This window comes from Nymphalis io, chromosome 2 (genome assembly GCF_905147045.1).
Source record: "Nymphalis io chromosome 2, ilAglIoxx1.1, whole genome shotgun sequence".
In the NCBI taxonomy this organism is placed as follows: domain Eukaryota; kingdom Metazoa; phylum Arthropoda; class Insecta; order Lepidoptera; family Nymphalidae; genus Nymphalis; species Nymphalis io.
The window spans coordinates 10142507-10170401 of NC_065889.1; the positions used below are offsets into that span (position 1 = coordinate 10142507).

At 34.9% G+C, this 27895-nt stretch overlaps 2 protein-coding genes and 2 non-coding genes across 4 annotated transcripts; 3 read left to right on the forward strand and 1 right to left on the reverse strand.

Annotated features, from left to right (window-relative positions):
- The first annotated feature begins 155 nt into the window (after positions 1-155).
- Positions 156-15351, forward strand: LOC126773858 (exocyst complex component 2). The gene is made up of 17 exons (XM_050495081.1): positions 156-371; positions 453-605; positions 711-903; positions 1006-1117; positions 2328-2487; positions 3010-3224; positions 3328-3443; positions 4055-4191; positions 4359-4543; positions 5480-5647; positions 6384-6536; positions 7556-7750; positions 8480-8649; positions 9810-10041; positions 13555-13739; positions 14235-14294; positions 15125-15351. The coding sequence occupies exons 1-17, from the start codon at positions 263-265 to the stop codon at positions 15207-15209; spliced, it is 2628 nt and encodes an 875-aa protein (XP_050351038.1). The 5' UTR covers positions 156-262; the 3' UTR covers positions 15210-15351.
- Positions 10382-10517, forward strand: LOC126780079 (U4 spliceosomal RNA). Its single transcript, XR_007670426.1, has one exon. It is a non-coding gene; the product is annotated as a U4 spliceosomal RNA (small nuclear RNA).
- Positions 11699-11838, forward strand: LOC126780067 (U4 spliceosomal RNA). Its single transcript, XR_007670425.1, has one exon. It is a non-coding gene; the product is annotated as a U4 spliceosomal RNA (small nuclear RNA).
- On the reverse strand, positions 15313-27143 carry LOC126774960 (probable multidrug resistance-associated protein lethal(2)03659). The gene is made up of 29 exons (XM_050496646.1): positions 27067-27143; positions 26668-26762; positions 26393-26549; positions 26183-26254; positions 25512-25713; positions 24874-25011; positions 24336-24420; positions 24087-24243; positions 23784-23997; positions 23030-23165; positions 22889-22960; positions 22714-22811; positions 22484-22640; positions 22221-22417; positions 22064-22146; positions 21827-21950; positions 21316-21471; positions 20871-21037; positions 20612-20791; positions 20356-20503; positions 20129-20279; positions 19804-20031; positions 19529-19692; positions 18670-18804; positions 18433-18588; positions 18158-18278; positions 17244-17482; positions 16743-16883; positions 15313-15415 (listed from the first exon to the last, which is right to left on the reverse strand). Exons 1-29 carry the CDS (start codon positions 27141-27143, stop codon positions 15386-15388), a joined length of 4080 nt encoding a protein of 1359 aa, XP_050352603.1. The 3' UTR covers positions 15313-15385.
- Between the last annotated feature and the right edge of the window lie 752 nt (positions 27144-27895).

A 27895-nucleotide genomic window follows, 5' to 3' on the forward strand; every position in this document is an offset into this window, starting at 1 on the left:
TAGAACATCGGAATAATAAACATAATCAATATATTACATTTCTTATCTATGACTTTTGCCTATCTTTTGGCTGTAAGATTCAATGATTTTGCCTCTAAACAAAATTTAAAAAAATGTGATTACTTAAAATGACAGCTACGTTTTTTGATTGATAACAAAAATCAAAAGTGAAGTGTTTATGTTTAAATAATTCATGAATTCATTGGTTTGTGAATATAATATTAGTGGTTTAATTATTACTTAGCATTGCTATTTTATAAATATGGGCCCACCACCTGTAGTTACTGGTATTTCTCCAAAAGAAGGACCTCCAGGCACTAGAGTGACGATTAGAGGGGAGTTCTTAGGCACTACTGCCACAGATTTAATAGGTATGTAAATGAAAAATTAAATTGTTTATTATTTATTTAACGTCTTGTTTAATTGTTTTAATTACCAAATGTAAATTGTAGGTTTGAAGATTTGTGGGTGTGAATGCCTGCTTTCAGCAGAATGGAAAAGTAAAAATAAAATAGTAGCAAGGTCCGGTCCCTGTAAGGGTCGTGGTGACATAATAGTTACAACCAAGTCTGGCGGTGAGGGAACATCCACCGTCCAGTTTAGAGGTATGTTACTTAGCTGATGTAACTTACACTTTTGTATTAAATTTTCAGCTTATTAAATTCATAAATAATTCATTTTTTTAAATATATATTCTCACCTTTTTTCAGGGTACCACGAATCAATAGGGCCAGTAAAAGAAAGTGCAGTATGGGTAGAAGAAGCAGCTCCCCCATCTTTACCCTGGGGCAGGAGACCAATGTCACCTACAGCTTACACCCCTCCTGACCCACTTGGCCTATCAACAGAAGGGGATGATTGTAAATTTCCTGAGGAAGAGCTGCATGAGCTATTTCCAGATGGGTAAAAAAAGTTTTAAGTATTATTTCATACAAATGTATACTGGGCATTAAATGATGTAATATAATTAAATATATTTTTAATTTCATTTATTATATTATTCAGTTCAGGAAAACTATGTAATGAAAATTTTCAACCAGGCTGGTATCTTCTTGAACACCATAGTAATACATCATTTGAGGATTTAAAAGCAGGGATGGTGTTCTTACAGAGAAAGGTATATTTTATAATGCTGCTGATACCAATTTATCTCCTATTATTGCTAGCTGCCAATCTAGATGGACAATGTATGGGTAAAAATCATACAAAGTTACCCCTCTCTTTTCCCACCATTAAAGTTGAAATTGCCAAAAATCCTATCATAGCATAACATGTTTTCAAGGAAATCTATGTTTCAAATTTCAACTTTCTAGTCGCCGTAGTTTTGACTATGTGTTGATAGTCAGGAACAACTATTAGGGTATAACATCCATTTTTGGGAAGTGTCTGAATTAGATTTTAATGCTAGTGCTAATAAATCACTTAATACGAAATTTTTATTTAATCGATAAGTACCATGAAAATTCTTTTAAATTTTACATTTCAAAATTTCGGGCGTAATTTGGGACGAAAACACTGAACATTTTGTCACAGACAGTGAATCCTATATTGCTGTCTGGTCATGACGTCAGTTAGCTGTGTAAACAAATGTAACGTTGATTAGGAAAAATAATAAAAGTATAAACCCTTTATACCCTGATCAGTTGACAGTTAAGACTTTTTAGTTTACACAGCCATATGATATAATAACAAGGCAGCTATTATTTCATATAAACAGATAAAAAAATAAAAAATGTTGAATTGATTTTTAAAATTTAATTTGTTATTTTATGAAATAAAACTATCATTTTCCGTATATGTATCATTAGCTTTTTGCCTAAGTTATCTCAATTATTATTTTTATATTTTTTTCTCATATATAGTAGAATACCCTATTTTATAAATCTGACTATCATATGGGTCACATGATGGTATGTGGTCACCAACACCGATAGACATTGGCACTGTAAGAAATGTTAAGCCATACTATCGTTTACATCGCCAATGCGCCACCAACCTTGGGAATTAAGATGTCATGTTCCTGTAATTACTCTGGTTCACTCACTCTTCAAATCGGAACATAACAATACCTAGTACTGCTGTTTTGCTATAGCAAATGCTTATAAATAATTCTTTAAAGCTGATTAAATCCAAAACTCATAACATCAGTGAATTTAAAATATTAGCTCAAATAGAAAGCAGATACAATTTTAAATCTCTGAAAGCCCAGCTTCGGGGGTCTAGAGGAATTATATTATAACATTTGACTTGGGTTCTCTTTCAGGCTGTAGTATAAATATTCATACACAATATCTATGCATATTTATGGCGATAGATTATACTTTTAGGTTGAGGGTCAAAAAGAAGGGCAGCTAAGCTTTCTTAAAGCCAACACCGGAGCAGTTATGGATCAATTAGATAGACTTGTTTTGTTGAAGAATATGTATGAAGATGATCAAAGAAAAAATGCCAAGGAACCTTTGCCCAGCTTACAAGCAGCGATTGAAGGTATGTGTATTTTATTTTATTAGTATTTATAAAGCTATTATTATTTAAATCTGCCTTGTTGGTCTAGTGGATATAATGTAGTTATTATAAGGCAACAGATTCTGAGGTCTGAGATTTAAAACTTGGGTTGAGCCAATAAAAGGTAACTGGGTTTTAATGTTGAGGAATTGTTTAAAGAATTGTTGAAGTGCTTACACTCCTGTCTTGGTATAGCCGTTGGTTTGTAAAATTAGCTCTCTAAAGTAGCTTTACTATACCAAAACTCTTTTTGGTATAGTAGCCTACGTCCATTCTTGGGCACAAGTTTGCTTCATACTAAATTTTATCAAAATCGGTTCTATGGCTTAGCCGTGAAAGCGTAACAGTCAGACAGAGACAGAGTTACTTTCTCAATTATAAGATTACTATAGAGATTATGGTCATTTAATTCGACTCATAAACTTTATTATTTTCATCAACAACAATTTTCTTTTTACATTTTGGATTATCTATGAAATTAAATTTCCCTTTTTACATTTGTAGAATCCATAACCCTCGCTGATTCTCTGTTTTCGGAGATTCTTTCGCGTAAGGAGAATGCTGATAAGACTCGAGAGGCACTATCTCTACTTACGAGACACAAATTCCTCTTCCAATTGCCGGCATCTATCGACAAGAACATTCGGAAGAAGGAATACGATTTGGTAGTCAATGATTACACGAGGGTGAAAAATTTGTTTGGTAATACTGATGTTAAGGTAATTATGATCAAATATATACTATTTTATTTACATCACTTTCCTATACATAACCAGATAATAATATTTATATTTTATATATGTGAATATTATTTTATTTTAGCTTTTTCAAAAAATACTCGACGAAATTGACAAGAAAATAGAAGATTTGAAGGAAAACTTACACACGAGGATGAAAACAATGCCAATAAATGTCCAAGAACAAACCAAATACATCAGGTAAATAGATATCCTACCGCAAAACAGCAGTATTTGGTATTGTTGTGTTCCGGTTTGAAGGGTCAGTGAGCCAGTGTAATTACAGGCACATAACATCTTACTTCCCAAGGTTGGTGGCGTATTGGCGTTGTAAGCGTAGTTAACATTTTTTGGGCGTATGGGCGTTAGTGACCACTTGCATTAGGTGGCCCATATGATCGTCCGCCTACCTATTCTATAAAAAAATATATTTTAGTGTTTTCTTGCAATTTCAATCTTTTTGTCTATTTTTTTAGTTAATTATGAGCTCCGCACGTCTACTATTACCTGTATAAGTTTTCTTCGTCTACTTCTATTAGCCCTTACTTTATTTTTATACTAAAATAGTTTAGATAAGTTATAATAGTCTTTACATATAACAATATAATTATCTATATAAGTATGTATTTACAAAAGAAAAATAGTATATGTAGTATATCAGTTGTCTGGTTTCCACAGTACAAGCTCTGTACGAGCTTAATTTGGGATCAGATGGCCGTGTGTGAAAAATGTCCCAGGATATTATTATTGTTATTTGATAGCCAATTAACATGTTAATAAATTTCATAAGAAATTGCTCAATTTTGTTATAGATTACTGATAAGCTTGAACTGGGAGGGCGACGCCGCCTGGATCGCAATAACTACGCGCAAGGACTACCTGATGAACCTGTTGAATAAAGTAAAGGATCACTTCAAACAAAAAGAGGAACAGGAGTCGGGGGACAAAAGTAATTTAAATACTACGAAAATATAATTTAAAAAAATATCTTCTCAAGTAAAGCACCAAATTATGGTCAATGTGCATAATATTCTTTTTTACTCGTTTATTATGTAACTTGCTCAAATGAAGTACACGAGTTAAAGATAACAGCTTGTGTAAACTGGGTGGTTGCAGACCGGCGCAAGGCGAAGGAGGGCGAGGGGGAGGGGTCGTGGGGCGCCGTGCGCGCGTGGTGGTGCGCGGCGGCGTGCGGCGCGCTGGCGGCCGAGCTGCACGCGCTGTGGCCGCTGGCGCGCCGGTACTTCGCGGGCGAGCTGGCCGGCGAGCCCGGCGACCCGCAGCGGCATGCCGACCTCAAGGTAGCGCCGCCTGCCTCCCTACCTCCGCCCGACAACTCCTATACTTTTACTTTATGGCTTGCAGGACGTTAACGTATTATATTTTGTAAGCTATTTTTTAGTCATCTTTAACTCCAAAAATAGTATTTTTTAATTACTTATGAAAAATAGACGTAAATCTCCTTACGAGATATTTGAATTAACTGAGGTTAAATAAATTGCAAGCAAATAACATTTACCTCAAAAAAATTGGAAAATTGGTGCCGTTCCATTGACTATTACCGTAACAGCCTGTGAATGTTAAAATGTGTAGCCACTGCTGGGCTAAAGGCCTCCTCTCCCTTTTTTTGAGGAGAAGATTTGGAGCTTATTCCACCACGCTGCTCCAGTGCGGGTTGGTGGAATACACATGTGGCAGAATTTCAGTGAAATTAGACACATGCAGGTTTCCTCACGATGTTTTCCTTCACCGTAAAGCACGAGATGAATTATAATCACAAATTAAGCACATGAAAAGTCAGTGGTGCTTGCCCGGGCGTGAACCTCGGTTAAGATTCACGCGTTCTTACCACTGGGCCATCTCGGCTCATTGACTATTAAACAAAATAATAAAGACAGCTTTTAAGTTGTTTTTTGAATTGTGTTAATAGTAAATAGTGTGTTAATAGTAACACAATTGTATATTATTTAAAAATCGGTATTAGAAAAGTACGTGTACTTTTTCTTATATTTAGCGAAGTACCGTCATGGTTGGTTCTAGCCCTGGTTGGCTCTAGTTCACAATTAAAAATGATTTACTATTGTAAGTATTTTTATTTATTTTTTTACTCTGATAAGATTAATTCTACGTAGCGCACTACGCAGAAAGGCCTAATTGGCTTGAAATGCCTTCACTACGTTCGCACGTTCTGTAAATATTAGGCTACAAATTGTACGCAGGACGGCCTCATGTTGCAGGAGATGATAACGTCGGCGGTGCAGCTGTTCTCGTCGCACGTGCGCGCGTGCGTGCTGTCGGGCGGCGCGGCGGCGGGCGCGGACACGCTGCGCGCGCGCCTGCTCGCCAACCTGCGCAGTCTGCGAGAGGCCTACGAGTCGCTGCTCAAGCTCGATCTGCCCTCGCAGGTGAGACTCCGTATGTTATTAGAAAGGAATTTAGTAGATTCTACTAAATATGATAGATCCCAATAAGAGGATCCGCTTTCAATTTAATTATTCTTTTGCATTTTGTAAATTTTGTAACTTTTATTTTCTTTTTGCTTTTTTTGCAGACGATCATAGTTATCCTTTATTATCGTAGATTATTATAATGTACCCGTTTATTTTAAAAACTGTTGAGGTTTTATCAGCAAATAATACAAGCAATATCTTCTATTCGTTACCTACCGGATGAGGTATGTCATTTATGTAAATGAGGAAGAAAAAAATGTCCAAGGATTGATAGCAATGTCTTTCTTGGAGGTTCCAATCCAAAACCTGTCCAATGATCATTTCGGGATACATGAGTGGCATGTGTTTGACCCATTTTTTAATATATATGTCTAGGACAACCAGATCGCGGCATTTAAGATCAATTTTTACTTACACGAGCCATAACGGTGACATCAAAAACGATATTAAAATCTTTGTCCTAGAAGTAACATCTGAAAACGGCCATCACGATGGTTTTAGTGGGTAAGAATCCCACATAACATGTTCCCCCCAAGGGCCCGGTTACCTTTCTGAAGGTTCCGATTAATATATACGTCAAAGTATTGGCCTTACGTTGCTCCCGACCTAGATATAAATTAAGTAAAGAAGACTTAGACGCAAATTAAGTATAGTGCTCTTTGTAATTTATTTTCCTATTTCTTATTTTCAGCCATTAAGTGTAGTAGAGAAAATTATATTCGACTACCGCGTACACGGGATGACTGTGTTCCTGCAGCGAGCACACAAGCGAGTAAAGGGGCTCGTGGACAAGGAGACTTGGAAGATACAGGAGTTTTCTGACTACGGCGCCATCACCGACCTGGTACGTTCAGAAACTGCTGGTTACTTCAATTTATTGATGAAAATTCACATTTTATTGTAATGTTATGAAGCAAAAGGAATATTAATAAGTATCATTTTTTAAACTGTACTCACTGGGGCCCATCTTAGTGCCCAATGAAATATAAGCACTTCACTGGGCCGTCTCGTTCCTCTTGATATATATATTATACTATTAATTATTCTATTTTGTAAGTAAGAGCCGAGATGGCTTAGTGGTTGGAACGCGCGTGGGTTCAAACCCGGACAAGCACCACTGAATTTTAATGTGCTTAATTTGTCTTTATAATTCATCTCGTGCTCGGCGGTGAAGGAAAACATCGTGAGTAAACCTGCATGTGTGTAATTTTACTGAAATTCTGCCACATGTGTATGCCATGTGGCAGAATGCTGCTCCAACCCGCATTGGAGCAGCGTGGTGGAATGAGCTCAAAACCTTCTCCTCAAAAAAAGAGAGGAAGCCTTATCCCAGCAGTGGGAAATGCAAAGGCTGTTACCTAATTAAACATTTAAAGCAAGACCCCTAATGCGTTACATAAATAAATATTCTCTGCGACTCCCCGACTTCAATAATATTTTTCTGCACCTGAGTAACCTTGTGCTATTTATCTTATGGGGGAAGGGTACCGAAAATGTTCTAATAATATCTGAATGAAGACAAGATCATATTTCAACTTTATCGTATACTAATACATGGCGGCGAAGTTTTTAAAAAGCATGGATAAAACAGCATGGCCAACATACGGCCAGGCTTGTTTGGGATACTTGTACTGAAGAATTGGTTTCCCGTCACCATATTGATGTATATGCTTCAACTTGGTCGATTGACGGATCCTAAATTTCTAAAATCTATTCTTTCTTTTTTTCTTAAAGATACCCATCGGTTGAAATGAAGTGTTTCATAACACTACATAAAATAAATATTTTATAAAACATCCACTGATATTTGTCACTAATTGGTTTACATATATATTAACATTTTTTTTTAAATTTAATTTTCAGCCGAATTTGCTCGAAACGTACTTAATCGACGCATTATCGTCGATACACAAGTGCGTGTTCACGAGCGGCAGACGTGAGACGGCACTGCTGAGCGAAGGAAGTGAACCATTAAGTATCCTACAAAAACACACGCAACAGATTTTGTTAGCTTTCGTTAGTGTTTTACAAGAGCTCGCCTTACAACATGACGATCAGGTAAGTGTGACGGGTGACTAGTGAAATTATTTCATTATTCCCCCCCCCCTCCTACGATTGGTTCCACAATTAATTAATACTTTGTTCGGTTTGAAGTGTGAATAAACAAGTTAAAATCTATAACCATAATTATCAATCATGCTAATGTATATGGGCTGAGATTTCTGTTTGTTATATTGCTCTGTAGTCATTATTTTATTTTTTTTGTTTATTTATTATGTTGAAAAGTTCGTCCTATAACAGAAATCTTCATACAAATTCCTAAAACAACTATTCAAAGTTCCGTATAAACGCGCGTGCGGATAGGATATGATTGATTACTGTTTATTTATTTATTAAGGATCTCCAACAAAGGATACATACTTGCGAGTACATTACATCGTGGAATAATATTTTAAAATATGTGTGCTTCTTCAATTAAATAAGACCACAGCAAGCACATAAATAATGCCTTAACAGAAATTAAAAAAAAAAAAACTAAATGTTATAAAATGTTACTCAATAAAACATAGGAACTATAAAAAAGGTAAACAATGGTTAAACTAAGACTAAATTGTGCAAATGTGAGTTGAGTGTTATATAAAAATAGCTACAAAAATTAAAATTTAAATTACGAGTAATAATAAAACTTAAAAATAAAACCTTTAAACAAAAAAAAAAAAAAAAACAAAGAAGCATATGATTGATGATGATAAAAACTGTTGACATATGTTGCATATATAACTGCAGGACTTCAACAACACGAGCCTGTCGGTGGCGCTGGACCAGCCGCTGGAGGCGCCGGGCGCGCCGGGCGAGTCCCGCGCGCGCTCGTGGCAGCAGCGCCTGCTCATCGCCGCCGCCAACGCCGCCTACGCGCGCCGCGTCACGCTGCCGCGCGTCGCCGACGCCTTCCAGAGGTGCGCGACGTATTATTAGTATTGCTCCTCGACTATTCGAGATGCGACGCTTGTGTAATATGACTGCTTTTTGAAACCAATTCAAATTGAATGATATTAATCTTTATTTGAGTAGGCAGTACTGAATCACCATGTAATTATATTATAATTTAGATTATATCGAGACAGAAGACAAATACTATTAAAATAACCAATGTATATAATAATCGATTGGTTTCAGCAATCATTAGTTGTCTAATTTTTCTAACCACTTTCTATCATAAATAAGGATTTCACTGAAGTTTTGAGTCTAAAGTAATTCCTAAAATACTACATACTGGTTACATTCAGATCACTATTGTTTAAAGCTAGCTTTCATTTGTGTTTGAGTCAGAATGCATCTTCATTGTTAGTTTGTATTCTGTCAACTGACAAAAGTAACAAAGCATCGTCAACAAACAATACAATATTACAAATATGTTTAAAAAAGAATTTAATATCATTTAAATATTATACTCAAAAAAAGTAAAGAAAGTAAGTAATACAATTACTCACACTCTAGGGTGGAAGAAATATCTTACAGAGACAAGCTTTCCTTTGTAATATTTTTTTTCAATAAGATAAAATCAATTGTCATTTTTGGTACATAAATAATAAAAAATAAAATAAATAAAAGGACCTAAAATTGATCCTTGTGGAACAGAATGAATGTAAGTATTATACCTATCAAGCATCGCATTAAATTCAGCCCAAAATCCAGTTCTAAATAATCGCCTCAAAGCAAAATTCAGGTTACAGAACGAATATAAAATTTCTTGCTCGTTTTAAAGTTTTTTATTAACATAGTAAAAATCCCTAAATTCAGAAATCTGAATCATTATATAATACATTTTATGCTTATTCATATGCTACAATTGTATGCTGTAAGGTGTCTCACTTTTTGCAAGTCTCATATTGATACATGGAACGGTACAGCCATTCCATTATGAATACATAATTTCAGTGATATTATTGAATGATTTAAATACTTAATGAAAATATATGTAGTCTAATTAAAAAAATATTTTTTCTGTTGCTAAGTAGCACTTAACATGAGTATCAACGACCAGTATCATAAAATCTATTAATATATAAAACAAATAGTTCATAAAATATTGTTTAGTTTAATTATTTTTTTTCAGTTTCGAATTTCCAACGCCGGCTCTCGCTATACAAACTACGAAAGATGCGCTCAGTAATCTCGAATCGAGTATCGCAGAGACTTATCTGGAGCACAAGGGTGACCCGCTCGTGGGCACGATAGAGCCCAGCATGTACATGGGCCGACACAAGATAGATCCAGATGCAATCGTGGACGACGCAAGACCTTATGTGTATGAGATTATTAACAACTTGATTGCTGTTCACGCTGAAGTAAGTCAATTTTATACTTAACTAATTAATATTTTAAATTATAATATTACAATATATATGTATGTATATGTCACTCATATTGTGGTGTATAAGGGGAATGTGAGTAGTGGTAAAGCTTGGTATAAATATGTACTATCGAAATGTAACGTTCTTAGTAAGAATTTATTATTATTATTTTTAATTGCAACGAATAACTTTGTTATAATAATTATCATTAAAAAAAACATTTTAAAATATTATCAACAATTGTTGTTCGAAACGAAATATAAAGGAAAAGCTTAGATTTTTTAGTTCATAAAGTTGTCAAGAGATGGCATTGGCATCGTGTTAAATCGCGCTGACGAGTGTACAACAAAAAATCAACAGTGAGGTTAATCCGAGGTGCGATTATTGCTAGTTGAAAACTTTACCAATACCCCGCCTTGTGGACGTGAAATACCGTCCACTATGGCACTTTTTGAAAGGCCTTCATCGGCCTCATAAGTTCCTTGTGTTTCGAAAAGTATACACGGATATACTTTTAAATTTAGAATTAAATTATTCAAGTATTATGTCATATTGAAAACTGAGATATCATTATTCATTATTATTACAATAAATATGTTTTTGTATATTAATCTCGTTTTCGGTTATATAAAGTATGTCATATTTTTTAGGCAATCCAACAGCTTGTGTATAAAATTATTACATTAAATATTATTTTACTCTTAAAGTAAGCCAATATAGAAAAACTCTATTTTTTTAATTACGCTAAAAACTAAAAGCTAGTAATTAAAGTAAAATGCGTTTAATTAAAAATTAAAATAAATAAGTTTAGAAATGAGAATAATAAATAATATTAAATTTTGTTTTTATTATACCATTATATTGTACGCCAGTTCAAGTACGAGTATAAGTTTATTATTAATAAAACAAAAATGATCGTTCATCTACTCATCCCGTAAATTCAATTTTCCTGCATGTACTGTTGCTTTCCTTAGGCTAATACCAACTTCAAAAATTAGGTGTTCGTGAATTGTAAATGTTTTCTGCTGTCCAATTGGTTATTCAAAGTGGGAACTTGGGATTTAGGCAATGTAATATTTTTATTATTTTAATCGATTCGATTGTTGACACTTTAATTGTGTATGTGGTATCGATTACAGATTTTTACCGTTAAATAAAAAGAGATTTCTATGCGGTGTTTTTTCATTATTATTTTCAAATACAAAACTATATAAATTTACCGTTTTGTTAATTTAAAATTCAATTTTGCAGGTTTTATTGGTTTATGGTATTATTATTGTGATTATTTGAATGACATAAAAATATAATATAAGCATGTGTATGTATCTCATTGTCTGTCCATAAGGAAATACGAATAGTGGTAAAGCTTGTTATAATATAATTACTTACTATCGGAATATTATGTTCTCAGTAGCAATTTATTATTATTTTTAATTTTAGTATAATAATTATTATCATTAAAATGAAGATTTTTTATTATTATAAACACTTGTTGTTCAGAGTTAGTTTGTTCCTTCTGACCGGCCTAGGCCGAAACGAAAGTTATTTTAGTTCATAAAGTTGTCAATAGATGGCGTTGGAATCCAGTTAAATCGCGCTAACGAATGTACAACTCAAATTCTCTTATACTCCGAGGGAAAGTTTTCAAGTTAACTTTGCGCAGAGGCAATATCGTAACCAATGAGGTTAATCCGAGGTGCGATTATTGCTAGTTGAAAACTTTACCAATACCCCGCCTTGTGGACGTGAAATACCGTCCACTATGGCACTTTTTGAAAGGCCTTCATCGGCCTCATAAATTCCTTGTAATTTGAAAAGTATACATGGATATACTTTCAATTTAAAACTTTAATTTAAAGTAGTGTGAAAGTAATTGGAAACATTATCATAATTATGAAATTCAATATTGAATATATATTTTCACTTTTCATATATTATATACATTTTCGGTTGCTTAATGTAGTTTTGTGTATTTATTTATTAGGTAATTCAACAGTTCGTATATAAAATGAGGACAAGTTACTCCTGTTGCCAAAGGCGAGGCGTCCTCAAGAATCTCCTTCGGCATATAGGCTAGTTGTACTGCTGAATGAGACGGGCAAGCTCTTTGAGAATATTCTCGCTGCCTGTCTGTCATACCTCAAAAGAAGTGGGACCGAGTCTCTCGGAGGCTCAGTACGGGCTTAGGGCGGGTCGATCAACCTCTGATGCCTCGAAGACCCGGACCATGGAGGTGGTGGCCCGAGGGGACGTGGTCTTGGCGGTGTCGCTGGATGTGGCGAACGCTTTTAACAGTTTTCCTTTCGAGACAATAACGGAGGCGGTTCAATATCACGTGGTGCCTTCCTATCTCAGGAGGCTGTTGGGGGGCATACCTCCAGGATCGAGTGATCCTCTAGGAAAGGGGCAATGGGCGAATTGTTCTCTGGAACGTTGGCTTTGACTGGCTCCTTTGGGCACCCTACCTTCCAGTGATGGGGGTGTTGTGCTACGCGGACGACACCCTCATCACGGCGACGGGGCGGAATTTCCAAGAGGCAGCCCTTCTGTCCGAAGTCGGAACGTCGCTCACGATGGACCGGAGAGGACTGTTGGGCTTGAGGGTCTCCAACTCAAAAACGGTCCACATCGGCGGCATCGACTCCCCCTTGGATGTACGTCCAACGGGGAGAGGTGAAGGCTTAGATAGGGTATCTGGGATGATCCTGAATGGAAGATGGAGCTTCGGGCGACACTTTGTCCAACTGAGCCCGTAGCTTCTCAACGCCGCTGCTGCCTTGGGCCGCCTGCTACCTAATGTATGATGGGATGGGAGGACCGGAATCACTATGCCGGCGCCTATATGCCGGTGTGGTGCGCTCCATAACACATGTTAACGCTCACCGCTCGTAATAGGGCTCTTCTGCGGAGACCGCAGAGAGTCATAGCGGTGGAAGCGATACGTGGTTGCGTACTTACGGTTTCGTACGGTGTCGTGGACGCCGGCGACACTTCTCGCGTGCGATCCGCCCTGGGAACTCCAGGCGGAGGTGCTCGCAAAAGTGTACCGGTTCTGATTGGAAGCCAGGGTGAGCAGCGATCGTCCAGTATCTGCGGAGGCGGAGCAAGTAAGGGTTCTAGCCCAATGAGCTCTGATTCGCAAATGGGAAGAGGATCTGGGGTCTTCAACAGTGGGTATTCCTGCGTCTTCAGCGCCGGTGAGTCCCACATACCACCGCAGGCGTTTCTTATGTGAGTGAAACGAAAGTTATACGACATACGTAAAAAAAGATTAATGTGGTGGACAGAGTATAAATAGTATTATAGGTAATTTTTTAAATTTACATGCAGGCAAAATTCTGACGTCGCTTTTAAGTTAGATAATAAGATAGAAAAATCTACTAGGAAATTTAAAAAAAAATTGTAGTTTTGAATGTCTTTTAATAGAAATTCGCACTGTGACATTAAACTTGTTCTAAATGTTTATGGATTATATATAAAAATAACTATATACACTCGATGGTGCAGGTGGACAGCATCTGCGGCGCGGCGTGCACGCGCTACGTGAGCGACATCTGCGAGACGGTGTGCGAGGAGGTGTCGCGCCTCGTGGCGTGCGCGCCGCCGCCCGCGCGCGCGCCCGCCTTCCGCGCGCGCCTTGAGGCCACGCTGCTGCGCCTCGCCACGGCCGCGCACCTCACCAGGAAGGCCGAGTGAGTCTCCGCCTTTTTACATTCCGTCACAGCTTAGTTGAACGCAAGGCCAGCCAAAATATGAGGCCATTTTTTTTATATAAATATAGTACGAGTATAATCTAGAATTAATACTTGAGTGGTATATTTAACTACTATGTAATATCTAAAATGACGTAGGGCAGGGGCAGAGAGGTGTTGACCTAATAATATGGGGGGCAATCTGAGTTGGCCACCAGTGTATATATAAATTGGCGTGATATGTGGGCAGCACTAAGACTAGGGAAGCGATTTATACATAATACGAGTATCAATATGATAACAATAATTGGATTAATCGAGTATCGACAATATCGATGTAATATGATAACGCATTATTTTATTATGATTATTAATGGTTTATTGCATGAATTAGTGTGTCAACGCACTATGATATAATAATATATTTTGTTGATGAGTATTGAGTACCGTTAGAAAAACAAAATGCATTTAATTGTGTTTTCCTTTTTGTTTCAGAAATTATCTAACAGAGACTATAGCGAGTATTCCGCCTCTAGAAACTGAAGAAGAAAAAAAGTAATTATAATATAAATTTACCTACAACAGAAAAAGAGTTAACATTTCTTTACAGTTCTTTTTCAATTTTTTTTTATTTTATTATATTATGTATATGTATGTATTTATAATATTAATGAATGCATGGTATTTTATAAAATAAATACTAGGGCTAAGTGTAGTCATAGATATAGATAGATTGTGATGCTGCCTGACAATAATAAAACATGCGGAAAATTAAAATAAAATAATTTATACACAAAATAATAAAAAAAAAAAGTTTAGTGACGTTGATTTCCTTGCTGAAGACATTTATTAAATTAATTTGTACTATCGAGTAGGTACTGAACATATAGAAGCTTCACATATAACTACCAGACATATTATATGGTGGTACCACATACCACATACTGGTGGTAGGGCTTTGTTTACTGGTGGTAGGGCTTTGTGTACTGGTGGTAGGGCTTTGTGTACTGGTGGTAGGGCTTTGTGCAAGCTCGTCTGGGTAGGTACCACCCACTCATCAGATATTCTACCGCAAAACAGCAATACTTGATATTGTTGTGTTCCGGTTTGAAGGGTGAGTGAGCCAGTGTAATTACAGGCACAAGGGACATAAAATCTTAGTTCCCAAGGTTGGTGGCGCATTGGATATGTAAGCGATGGTTGACATTTCTTACAATGCCAATGTCTAAGAGCGTTGGTGACCACTTACCATCAGGTGGCCCATATGCTCGTCCGCCTTCCTATTCTATAAAAAAAAAAAAAATGTAAATACAAAAAATCTTGAATTTAAATAATTAATGCTTGAATTTAATTTAAAAAAATCTTGTACTTTTTAATTTTTTCAGGCGCATGGACACGATAATACAAGATTTTAAAAAGCGAATGGAGCTACAACTGGCCAGTCTTAACTGCAACATGGAAACCGTTTAATATAAGCCTTTTTATTTAGCACGTTATTAATGTTGACTTAAAATGTTATCATATATCAGTATTTGTTATTAATTTATTATTTAAAAAAAAAGAAACGATTTTGTTAGCTTTCGAACTAATATATTTGTAGTAATAAGTTATTAAAGACATTTTATAGAATTAAAATTATATTTATATTAATCAGCTTGTTTCATTTTCTTGTAATTCTGTAACAAATGTCATAAAATTTTAGTAAAAATTAAAGAAATACCGTAACTTTTAGCCTTATTAGGAACTTATATATATATTTTTTTTAAACTTTCCCTTTGTTATTGTTAAGTAAAAAACGGCTTATAACGTTTTTGTTCATAAAAATATAAGCAACAGCAGATAATATAATTAAGTAAGGTACTCAAATCCCAGGTCGAGCCAATAAAAAATTATTGGATTATTCTGACGAAAACTCACAGTACCAGCCCGGGGTTCGGAAGATAAAAGTAGTATGTACGCTCCCGAACCTCGGAAAGCGCGTAAAGCCGTTGGTGCTGCGCCTGAACTCTCCGGTCGCGTCGGATTGCCGTCCCAGCAGGTTATGAGAGTTAGAGTATAGTCATAGAGTGCACCTGTGTTTGCGGCCGCACTTGTGCACTAGAATATGTCCTGCGTAGTTGGCTTATCTCTCTTGATATTGGCCGCCGTGGTCGAAATCGGTCTGGAGGACTATTATATATTATTGCTTAATCGGTTCACAAATTAAGCACATGAAAATTCAGTGGTGCTTGCCCGGGTTTGAACCCACGATCATCGGTTAAGATTCACGCGTTCTTACCACAGGGCCATCTCGGCTGAATTTTCATGTGCTTAATTTGTGATTATAATTCATCTCGAGCTTTACGGTGAAGGAAAACATCGTGAGGAAACCTGCATGTGTCTAATTTCACTGAAGTTCTGCCACATGTGAATTCTACCAACCCGCATTGGAGCAGCGTGGTGGAATAAGCTCCAAACCTTCTCCTCAAAAAGAGGAGAGGAGCCCATCCTAAGGTAAGGTAACATAAGGTGTGGCACAACTGGCTCGACAAACAGTACTACGCTAAATATTTTATCTACCTGGACTTATTTAGTCCAGATATATCCACATTTGTGTGCTGAGAGATACACTAACGTCTGAGTGACGTGGAGAGCCGCGAAGCGAATGCGTTATATGTACATAACGAGCCAAGTTAAATCGTATATATTTTTATATACTTCATTGTACACCACAAAGAAAAATAAGTCACAAAACATGGATACAACCTAAATAAGAGTATATATATATATATATATATATATATATATATATATATACATATATATATAATATTAATTTGTGTCAAATAAAAAAAATATATATATATATATATATATATATACATATGGGCTGGATGGATATATGGATACAACCTAAATAAGAGTATATATATAGCCCAGCAGTGGGACATTCACAGGCTGTTACGGTTACGGTAATCCGTTAGTAAAGATCTGTCCACGCGAGACGTAATATTTTAAGCTTACTTCAGCTGCAAGCTTGTGCAACATCTGGGTCATCGCGGGACCGGTCTCAGCGACCATTTTCCTGAAGTAGCCCTTTTTGTTTTGCAACAGGACATGCGGGTGGTTAAACTCCATTAGGTGACCGGCGTCAAGTACAAGGATCTGTATAGTACATCGTTTAGTTATGACCAAAAGATATACATATTCATATATATAATAGTAAAAACATTTTCAGATATAAGTAGTACATAGTAGTCTTTATTTAATTTTATTTTTTGTAATTTTGTATATGAGTCTTGTTACTTGAATAAATATTTTTATTTAATTTTGAATAGAGAAAGTTGAAACATTTAAAATTATAATATATCTATATACCTTTATAAAACCAATTCTATTATATGAAATATTTGATTAAATTATCTTTAATATTATTTTTGATTAAATCAAAATGTTAACTATTTAAATTGCTTATTTTATACATATTAAAATAAAATAATATGGCAATTTATTTCGTTAATAGACCTTGTCGGAGTCAATGACCGTGTTCAGACGATGTGCGACAGTGAGCACCGTACAAGTCCTGAAGTGTTCCCTAATTGCCGTTTGTATCAAGGCGTCAGTTTGCGCGTCCACGTTGGCCGTGGCTTCATCTAGCAAAAGTATTTTGTCATTATTGACAATAGCTCTTGCTAAGCAGACAAGCTGGCGTTCTCCTACGCTGAAGTTTGCTCCACAATCCGCAACTTGCTTATAAAGGGATTCTGAAAACATATTTCTCATTATCTTCATTTTATATGTAATAATATAAAACTGACAGATGCTTTATAATAATATTTTTTATATATTAAGAAGTTTATAGATTATAAACTTAACGGTAAGTATATGTTTGTTGGCCTAGAATCTGGTGTAAGGAAGGAAATCACGAATATACGACATATATTAGCACTAGTTGGCTTTGCTTAAAATGCCATTGATGCTGTCGACTTATTGCCAAAAAGTCAACCTCGACCTCTGGCTACCGAGAGCGACAATCTACTAAAAGAGCTTGCCAGTCTCGTTTGGGAGGCACACGGGACGATACGCAAACAGAGATTCTGTACGAGGATTTCGATATTGATTAGATGGCCAAACATAAAAAATACAAATTATATTATTTAAAATATCTGAGAGAAAGTTCGTGGAAGAAGCGATAGACGTAGATCCCATTTCAGGACGCACGTGACGTTAGGCCACGCCTCCAAAACGATATTTATTTTCGAGGTATCCTCTTAATAGTTTTATTTTTCTTACTGTAATCTATTTAATAAATCAATACATGTTTCATTTGATTATGTAATAGTATTTTGGTTTTAGTTACATGTCATATAATACTTAATATAATAAAGACGTATGTTAACTGTTGGATTACCAAATAAATAAATAGTTTTAATACTAACCAACGCCTTCTTCATCTGATAATAGTTCGACTTTTTCCAAAGCTTTTAGCAACAACTCATCGGAATACTCATCAAAAGGGTCCAGGTTTTTCCTGAGGGTGCCGCTAAATAACACTGGTTCCTGAAAGCCATTAAATATACAATTATAAAATTGGTCTCACATTTTATCTATTATGGTTATATTAATTTGTGTCATAAAAAAAAAAATATTTTACGAAATTCATTTAAAATTTTAATTCATTTATGATAACTTGTAGAATTAACTTCTTTCCTACCTGCGGGATAATGGATATCTTTTGTCGTAAATATTTTAATCCGATTGAAGTTATATCAATAGAATCAATGCTGATGGTTCCTTCTAAATATGCTAATCGGAACAGAGCCTGTATAATTGAAGATTTGCCGGCTCCGGTTCTTCCGACGATGCCAATCTATAAATAACTTTACCGAGTTAGTTTCAATTAAAATATATTATTCCTTTGAAGTTATGAATGAAAAGCTGTAAAACAAACCTTTTCTTGTGGCATTATATTAAATTCCAATTTATTAAGAACGTTTGCGCCATCTGGGGTATATCTTAGACTTAGATTATTGAAATGTATTCCACCTTCAGAGGGCCATCCGACTGGAGGTTTTTCATCTGGCGACTAAGAAATAGATTTATATGTCACCTGTTGGTAAGTCACCACCACCAAGTACACGTTGACGCTGACAAACATGAACCATTTCTTACATAACTAAGATGTTATGTCCCTTGTGTACTACAGGCTCATTCACGCTTCAAACAGGAATATGTTTGTATGTTTGCTATTTGGCGGTATAATATGTAATGCGTGGGAATTTCTACCGCTTGCACAAAGCCCTACCGTCAGGTAATTATAACTATAATTGTATTTTATTTTATATAAATATTTTTCTGTGCTTTTATTAGACAGGTTGAAATAGTATTAACATATTCTTTATAAACTTTAACGTGATACGTGGCGCGTCTTATTTATATTACGTTACGTACTGCTAGTAACGTTAATCCTATCCACATATATAATATGTATAGACAGAAAACCTGGTCGGGCGAATTATTCCACATTCTGTTTTACAAGATAGTTTTATGAGAACTAATACGATAAGAAGCCGAGATGGCCCAGTGGTAAGAACCCGTGAATCTTAATCGATGATCGTTAGTTCAAGCCCGAGCAAGCATCACTGAAATTCAGCCACATGTGTATTCCACCAACCCGCACTGGAGCAGCGTGGTGGAACAAGCTCCAAACCTTTTCCTCAAAAAGGGAGAGGACGCCTTAGCCCAGCAGTGGGACATTCACAGGCTGTTACTGTACTGTACTGTAATACGATAAATAAAATCCAACCAACATTGGATAATGATGACTCTTTCGGTAATTTCGTGTATTCCAAAACTCTTTCCACACTAGTCATCTGATTCTCCATTTCAGCGGATTGACGCATCCCCCATTGAAATATACCCGTTAATGAAATTGATTGAGTGATAATTAGCCCAACATTACTGCCTTCGATATCTTATATAGGACAAAAAGAATGAATAAAAATTAAAACCATAACAGAAATTGTAAACATACACTTTTTTTCAACAAAAGATTAATTTTAAGACAATAACAGATCAAACTCACCAGTTTTCATTAAGCAAGTGAAAGTAACGCATATTATGAATAAGAGACAAATAACGTCAAGGAAGTATCCAAAAGCTCGGCTGCAAGAGATGAAAAGGTACCACGCAGCGCTGTGTAGGTCTTGGTGGCGATCGAATTCTTGAGCAAGAAGTAATTCAGCCCCATACGATCGGATTGTTGGTAGACCTAATATTGTTGCATTAACGTGTCCAAAGACTGGGCTACGTGCTAAGAAAAATTTTATTTTATTTTTATGTTGGAAGGAAATGTTTTCAATAACAATTAATTTGAGATATTTATTCATTGTTACAATATCTGTACTAACTTATGCCTTCAAGACGTTTTATAGCACCAGTGGTTCGAACGTAAATCAAACGAAAAATATAAAATATGATTAGTGCCGTTGCAATAGGTATTAGAAGCGCCACTTCTGTCATTAAAATTACTATGATAACACCAATCAAGTTCAACAATATCTAAAAAAATAAGTGAATTATAGAGAAAAGTTCAAAAAAATGCTTACAAAAACATTAAATATATAAATAAATTTGCCTGAAAACAATCGAGCATAGCTTGTGGTAGTAACTCATCGACGGAACCCATATCTTTACTGAAACGATTCAATATTCTTCCAGAAGGATTCGAGTGGAAAAAGCTCATAGGCGAAAGCGATATGCACTCGAACATTAGATCGTGTAATCTAAAAATAAGAAAGAAAAAATAAATCATTTATTAAAAAAGGTTAGAACAAGAAGTTTACAATCTTTTAAATTAGAAAGAACGATGTAGAAAAAAATATAATATTAACTTAATCGAAGACTTCATGCACAATGAAAAGAAAAGGAAGGCCCTTATCAAAGCGACAACAACGGTTGCAATAGTCAGTAAGCCAAATATTAGAGCAAAGTCTTTTCTCCTCAACCCGTGCTGCGACCACAACAAATTATCCATAGTCTGATCTCCAGTTAAATGGTCCTCTGCATTGCTCCTGTAAGAAATTACTCTCACTTCATTAGCCGCGACTATTTTTTTAAGAATATTGTTTTTATATTAATTTGGAGTAGTACCATCGACTTATCCAATAATCACTGGAACTCGCGAAAAATTGTGCCAAGACAAACATGAACAAAACTACTGAAACAAAAGGGCAAGCAGCGTGTGCCAAGAAGTATTCCTTGTACACTGATCCCTGCACCCTTCCGACTGTTTGCTTCTCTGCCTCCTGTTTTTGATCCTGAAAAATTAATCATTAGAAATGTGTAGTTTCATTTTATATTAAGTATATTCTTTTAAATTAGTATTTACTCTCCGGCGCCTCGTCAAGTACCTAAAGCCCTTGATCTTCTTGCGCCCTATAGTAACAATTTAATAACTTCTAAATAAACTGTGCAGTGTTTAACCTTTATATACTTTCAGTAAAGTCAATTTTACAAATATGTAAAAGTCCTTTTTATTTTCTAAAAAAAAAACACATTTGCATAGCCATTAAGAAAAGACATAAAATATAGATACCATAATATCGAAGATCATTGACCAATGCGACCAATGTGAGCGTTTTAAGCTCACGCCGCTTGTTGGTTGCATTAATTTACTTGCTGACACTGTGTCTTCCTTTCGTAATTCGTACGATTTATCTTGCATCAATTGTAATATAACTAAATCACGTTTCTAAAATATAATTTAGAGTTGAGACCTCATGGAAATTTGACATGGGCTTTAACAGTTATTATTATAGTTATAAATTATTATATATATCATAGGTGCACGGTCTTAAGAGACCTTTTATTATTTTAAGTAAATATTACGGTCACCATAATAAACGGCAATTTTCACAAAACATTTTTTTTATACCATTCGGTCTTGTTTCTCACAAATATATCGACAACATTTTGACGTTAAAGTACTTAGAAATACCAGGGAACATAAAAAGCTGTTCTATAACCAATTTTAACTTGTAAAAGTAGAGAGTTTTTTTGGGGTTGATAAAATTTGTTTAAGTTAGAAAATATAAGTTAAAAATTACGCTCAAGTCGTCATAATTTCCATCAGCAACAATTCGTCCTTTATCCATAATTACAATTTGGTCAACGGATTTAATGAATTGTAATTGGTGTGTAACTAGCACCACAGTTTTATTTTCAAGATACCTGTAAGAGACGCTTCAGTATCAAATAAATAATTTCTAGGTACGTCGTTAATAATTGTCTACTACATATTATTGCATATTGGAAGAGATGAAATGTCAAAGATGTTTTAATACCTTTTTATACAATTTTCGAAAATGTGTCTTGCGACTTGAGTATCTACAGCTGACAATGGATCATCTAGCAAGTAAATATCAGCCTACAAATAAATTTATATATTTAAAATATGTTTCTAGCCATCGAGATAAAAATTCCATACATTTTTTTGCATACCTCTTTATAAACTGCTCTCGCCAAGTTGATTCTAGCTCGTTGTCCACCACTAAGAGATACCCCTCGTTCGCCAACAATAGTTTTATCACCATGAGGGAATAATGAAATGTCTCTTTCGAGTGCGCAAACTCTGCATACTTCCATGTATCGTGTCCTCATAAACGGTTGACCAAAGAGAATGTTTTGGCGAACTGACCCTTAGAAACATAATATTGAATATGCTGAAGTCTCAACTAGAAATTACTTAAGTTAAATAATCTTACCAACAAACAGCCAAGGGTCCTGACTGGCGTAACTCACGCTACCAGTAACGTTCATACTTCCCGTTAAACAAGGTAACTCACTGAGTATCATGTGAAGCAACGTAGATTTACCTGAACCCACTGCTCCAATTATCGTCGTTAACGAGCCATTATATATCTGATAATACATAAATATATTATTGATAAGCAATTCTTTCTAGCAAGTATTGCTGAGCATAAATTATTCATACCTTTAAATTAGTATTTATAACGTCGTTTCTAACTGACGTTTTTATCCAACGACTGCAAGCTTCATCAAATGATATAGCTATTTCATCTCTGCTTAAATCTTTCACAATAAAATTATGAATTGAAGTTATTAAGTATTTATAAGCAACCGAGCAAGTGAGTATGTTCCTAATTTACCTTTAACTGGAACTTTTGACGTACTAGGTTCGTTTCGTGGAGAACGCTTCCCTGGTTGCCGAACGGGATCCACTAGAAAAAAATAACTTAATATATTTTTTTTTATATTTGTAAAATGAATTTGCATTACCAGCACCTTACGTGGTATAGTGACACGTTTCTTTGGTCTAGTTTTAGAAGTACTTAAATCTGTTAATTGGTCTCTCGGTGGTAATTGAGATTCTTCAGTGAGTAAAAAATCATTAACTCTCTGCACAGCTACATTCATTTCGGCAATCTGTAAATAAGTAATGTAGAACATATTTCATTGTGTCCTCCTTGTTAGGAATATACATATACTGGTGGTAGGGCTTTGTGCAAGCTCGTCTGGGTAGGTACCACCCACTCATCAGATATTCTACCGCAAAACAGCAATACTTGATATTGTTGTGTTCCGGTTTGAAGGGTGAGTGAGCCAGTGTAATTACAGGCACAAGGGACATAAAATCTTAGTTCCCAAGGTTGGTGGCGCATTGGATATGTAAGCGATGGTTGACATTTCTTACAATGCCAATGTCTAAGAGCGTTGGTGACCACTTACCATCAGGTGGCCCATATGCTCGTCCGCCTTTCTAATCTATAAAAAAAAAAAAAAAAAATATTGTAAAAATGTGTGGCTCGGGAGATGCTTAACCCCATGTGTTATGTGTCAAGGTCTATCTAAGTCTAAGTCTAAGCTATCTCTATTTCAAATTCCATCCAAATCCGTCTAGCAGTTTTCGCGTGATTGAGTAACAAGCATCCACTTTTTACATTTTTAATATTAGTAGGAATAAGATGCTTAAGCGCACTGTAATTATAATACACGTTGTATTGTACATGTACTCAATGTTAAAGACAAGACATAATTACTTACTTGACCTACGGCTTGTGGGAAGAATAACGTCATAGTCTGTTTCAAAATATTGTAATAGCATGTAAGAAAAAATACATTTTCCACTGTGATTCGATTGACATATATCACATATAGTAAAACGGTGATAAAAATACTGAATCGTGCCGTGAACATGATGAACGACATAACAACGCCTCGTATATAGGAAGTCATCTTGATGTAAAACACTTCTTGTCTGCCGAAATGTTTGTTGTTAAAGAAAATATGTACGAGTATATTATCAATTAAAATGTAAAACGTAGATGCGAAAACAGTCTCTCTTACCTTCTTACAATATCAATAATTTTGCGGAAAGGTTTTTCCCATGTATACATTTTGATGACCTCAATGCCCATTACAATCTCCTCCGTCAATCTAACTCTTTCGTCAGATTTTAACGCCGTTTTTCTTCTGTAGTAAGCCGTTCGTGTACCTAGAAATACTTGGGGAAAATGCATGCTATTTTATTATTCTTTTATAATTAAATTTCACATTTTTAAATTCCAAGTTAGTACAACAACTATATATACTTACTCTGAAATGGTACAACGGCTATAATCATTAAAGCTCCATATACAGCAGATATTCCCATCTCTCGATATAAATAAATCGTCATTAACTGTAACATATGTATCCGTAACACCGTAACAGCCTGTGAATGTCCCACTGCTGGGCTAAAGGCCTCCTCTCCTCTTTTTTAGGAGAAGGTTTGGAGCTTATTCTACCACGCTGCTCCAATGCGGGTTGGTGGAATACACATGTGGCAGAATTTCAGTGAAATTAGACACATGCAGGTTTCCTCACGATGTTTTCCTTCACCGTAAAGCACGAGATGAATTATAATCACAAATTAAGCACATGAAAATTCAGTGGTGCTTGCCCGGGTTTGAACCCACGATCATCGGTTAAGATTCACATGTTCTTACCACTGGGCCATCTCGGCTCACACTATGTATGTATGTGTAAAATTAAATTATATAGTTTACTCTCTCGGAGTTAAATTTCGTTTAGTACTTATTATTTACTAATTAATACTTCTTGTATAGTAATGTTTATTTCTTGAATTTCTTACCACAGTCTCCAAAGGTCCTATCCAAAGATAATGTACAAAAAGTGGACCTGAGTCGAAACGATTTACATCGTTTGCCATTAGATTTACGACAAGGCCTCCTCTATTTTCAGACATTGCTTGAAGATTTACTTTCAAGGTCTAAAAAATTGCAATTATTATTATCCATACCAAATGCTGTTAGGTTATCTTAAAACCTTTTAGAACAAAACATCGTCTGACATCAATTGATCCTGTAAGTAGCGTTTAATTTAATTATTTGATTCAATATTAAATTACATATTCTCATTGTTTGTCTTATTTATTAAAATTATAAACTATAACTTTTTATATTTTTGGTATTCATTATAAGTACCTTCTCATTTCAAATTTATTATTTTATTAATTAAAATAATACGATGTTTTTTTCGAAACTACACATTAAGTCTATATAGAATCACTACACATAAAATCTTTTTGTGTTCAATAAGTATAAATAAATATAATATAATCGCTGCAGCATAATGCACTTCCAATAGGTCCTATCCTAATAGCATTTAGATTAGGTAATACATATATATTTTTACTGTATATCGTTATTTGATTTAAAAACGGGATGAGTATAATTACAGAATTGATAAATAAAAATATCAACAGTTTACCTTTCTAAAAATAAGACTACAGACACCGACACGCATTTTCATACCCATATGCATTACGCCCATCATAAATGGATGTTGGACCATTACATTCACCATACTGCAGAAAATTACGCCAAAACAAAAAAACACTGCCTCGCCCCACGCAATGCCACTCGACATATCATAATATTTGAATAATCGAGAGATGTAAGTCGAATTAGCTCTGGAAAAAATACTTATAAAGGAAGACTTAATGTATGTATTACACATAATCCTATAAAAAAGTTTTTCGACATAAGTTCATAAAGAGTGCCCATTTTCCTTAAATTAAGTCGTAAGCTATTTTCTGCGACAAAGCGCGGGGCTTTGCTGATTTTGGCGGGGCAACCCCGCGTTTATGTGTGTAGTCCTTAATCTCAACAAGGTCTAATCGCATTGACGACGCGTAGATACATACTTGGTAAGCAGCCAATTGTAATTTTTTTTATTATTTAATTTAATTACAAGAACATAACCGTTATTCTTCTAGTTTCTCTTTTTTTCGTTACAACACACCAACAATAGATAGATATTGAAGTAGAGACACTAAGATATTACGGTAGATTTTTAAGTGGCAAATACTTGTAATTGAATTGTCATAAGTTTAGCTCAATATCATAAATTCGGTCGTATTGTTAATGAAACATGCATACGTCTTGTTTTGCAGATCTTGAGCTGGACTGTAGTAACGAAGCAGTAAGCCAAGAAATAGTGGTTGCTGTAGTCTAAAAATAAGTTATTTACTATTATTTCAATATTTATGAAAGGGATATCAAACATATATGAAAAAGGAAAAAAATATCTTATGTGCTATTGTGAATGCTATATGTTAAAGAAAAATATCATAATATTAATATATTAACCTGATCAAAAATTCCATTGCAGCCAATATTAATCCGTATAGCATGAGCTCTGCGCCATAAACTTTTATAAGTACTTTCATAAGACTTGGTTTACGTCCATTATTTCGTAATCTGCAGTGGTTAACCTCCTGATCCCAAGCAGTTTGTAGTGTATCACCTTAAATTCGTGTACATTCAATTGATCGTTGGTCTAGTTGCTACCTTATATGGCTGCAGAAATTTTAGGGACTTAATTATTGATCGGGTTAGCTCCATAAACGTTTGCATAAACTAACCTAAAATATCGGATCGATGTTCTGGGAGAGGTGCGTAGAGGTCCTCTTCTTTTATATCCCGACTGTACCCTAACTTGAATGTTTCGAGCGTCCATCTAAAAAGTAAAACGTCGTATGAGTATCACTAGATTTCCAAACTTTAACCCAAAAATACAATAAGCTGACTCAATTGTATATGCTTCAATTAAATGCGGATTACATTCATAAAATTAAATCGAATAAATTGTATATATAAAATAAATAATGAATTGCTCCATGCGTAAATTATTTCAATAATTTATCATTTTTTATTATAATATTTGCTAAATGGCGAAACGTAACCAAAGCATTATGTTGGCAGAGCTATACGTTATAGAAATCTATTCTATTTTTCGAGGCGTTTTGACTTTTCTTACATACCCAAAAGTGAGTACGGATAACAAGTTCGCTTTGTATCTTGGATTTATTTGCCGTCTCTGTTTAGGACCAGTATCCATATTTATGATGATTAAAATGTTAAAGTTTTGCAAGTTATGTGACCCTGATTCAAACGCGATGGTCATGAGCTTCGAAATAAAATTAAAAAGTAATTTACCATTAATTTAGTTTTTGTCTTGTTATAATGTTTGAGGTATTTACATAAAAACTACTAAATAATGCAATTTTTTATTATACGAGCATAATAAATTAAATTTACTTACATTTTCTATAAAAATCACTACTTTTAATTCATTGAGTCTTAATGACACAATATTTTGCTGTCGGTAGTCAAATAATGAGAATGAATAATCTTATTTTTTGTATGAACGAAGGCAAATATGGATAGGTACATTTAAAAGTATAAAATATATTACGTTATAAACTGTCGCCCAATAATCCAGGACCTGAGGCCTCAACTGGAGCTATATTATTAAAGATAAATTGAATAAACACAAATGGTATAAATAAGTTTTGTCTGAAATTTAACATATTCAAAGCACAACATACCTACGTAACTTTTTTGTTTTTATATAATTGGGTATCTCTCAATAATTAATTACTTTTATATAAGGTTCTTTAAAATTTAGGTAGATAGTTCAAGAAATAAATGTATGAAATGAACTGTACCTATTGTTTTATTTCGCGTGAAATTCAAGATTAATAAATAATAATTGCACTCTCATTGACTAATTACTAGTTCACACTAAACGGTACTACGCGTTTGGAAATGTGTGACGTAATTATTTCTATAAAATAGATAAAACATATT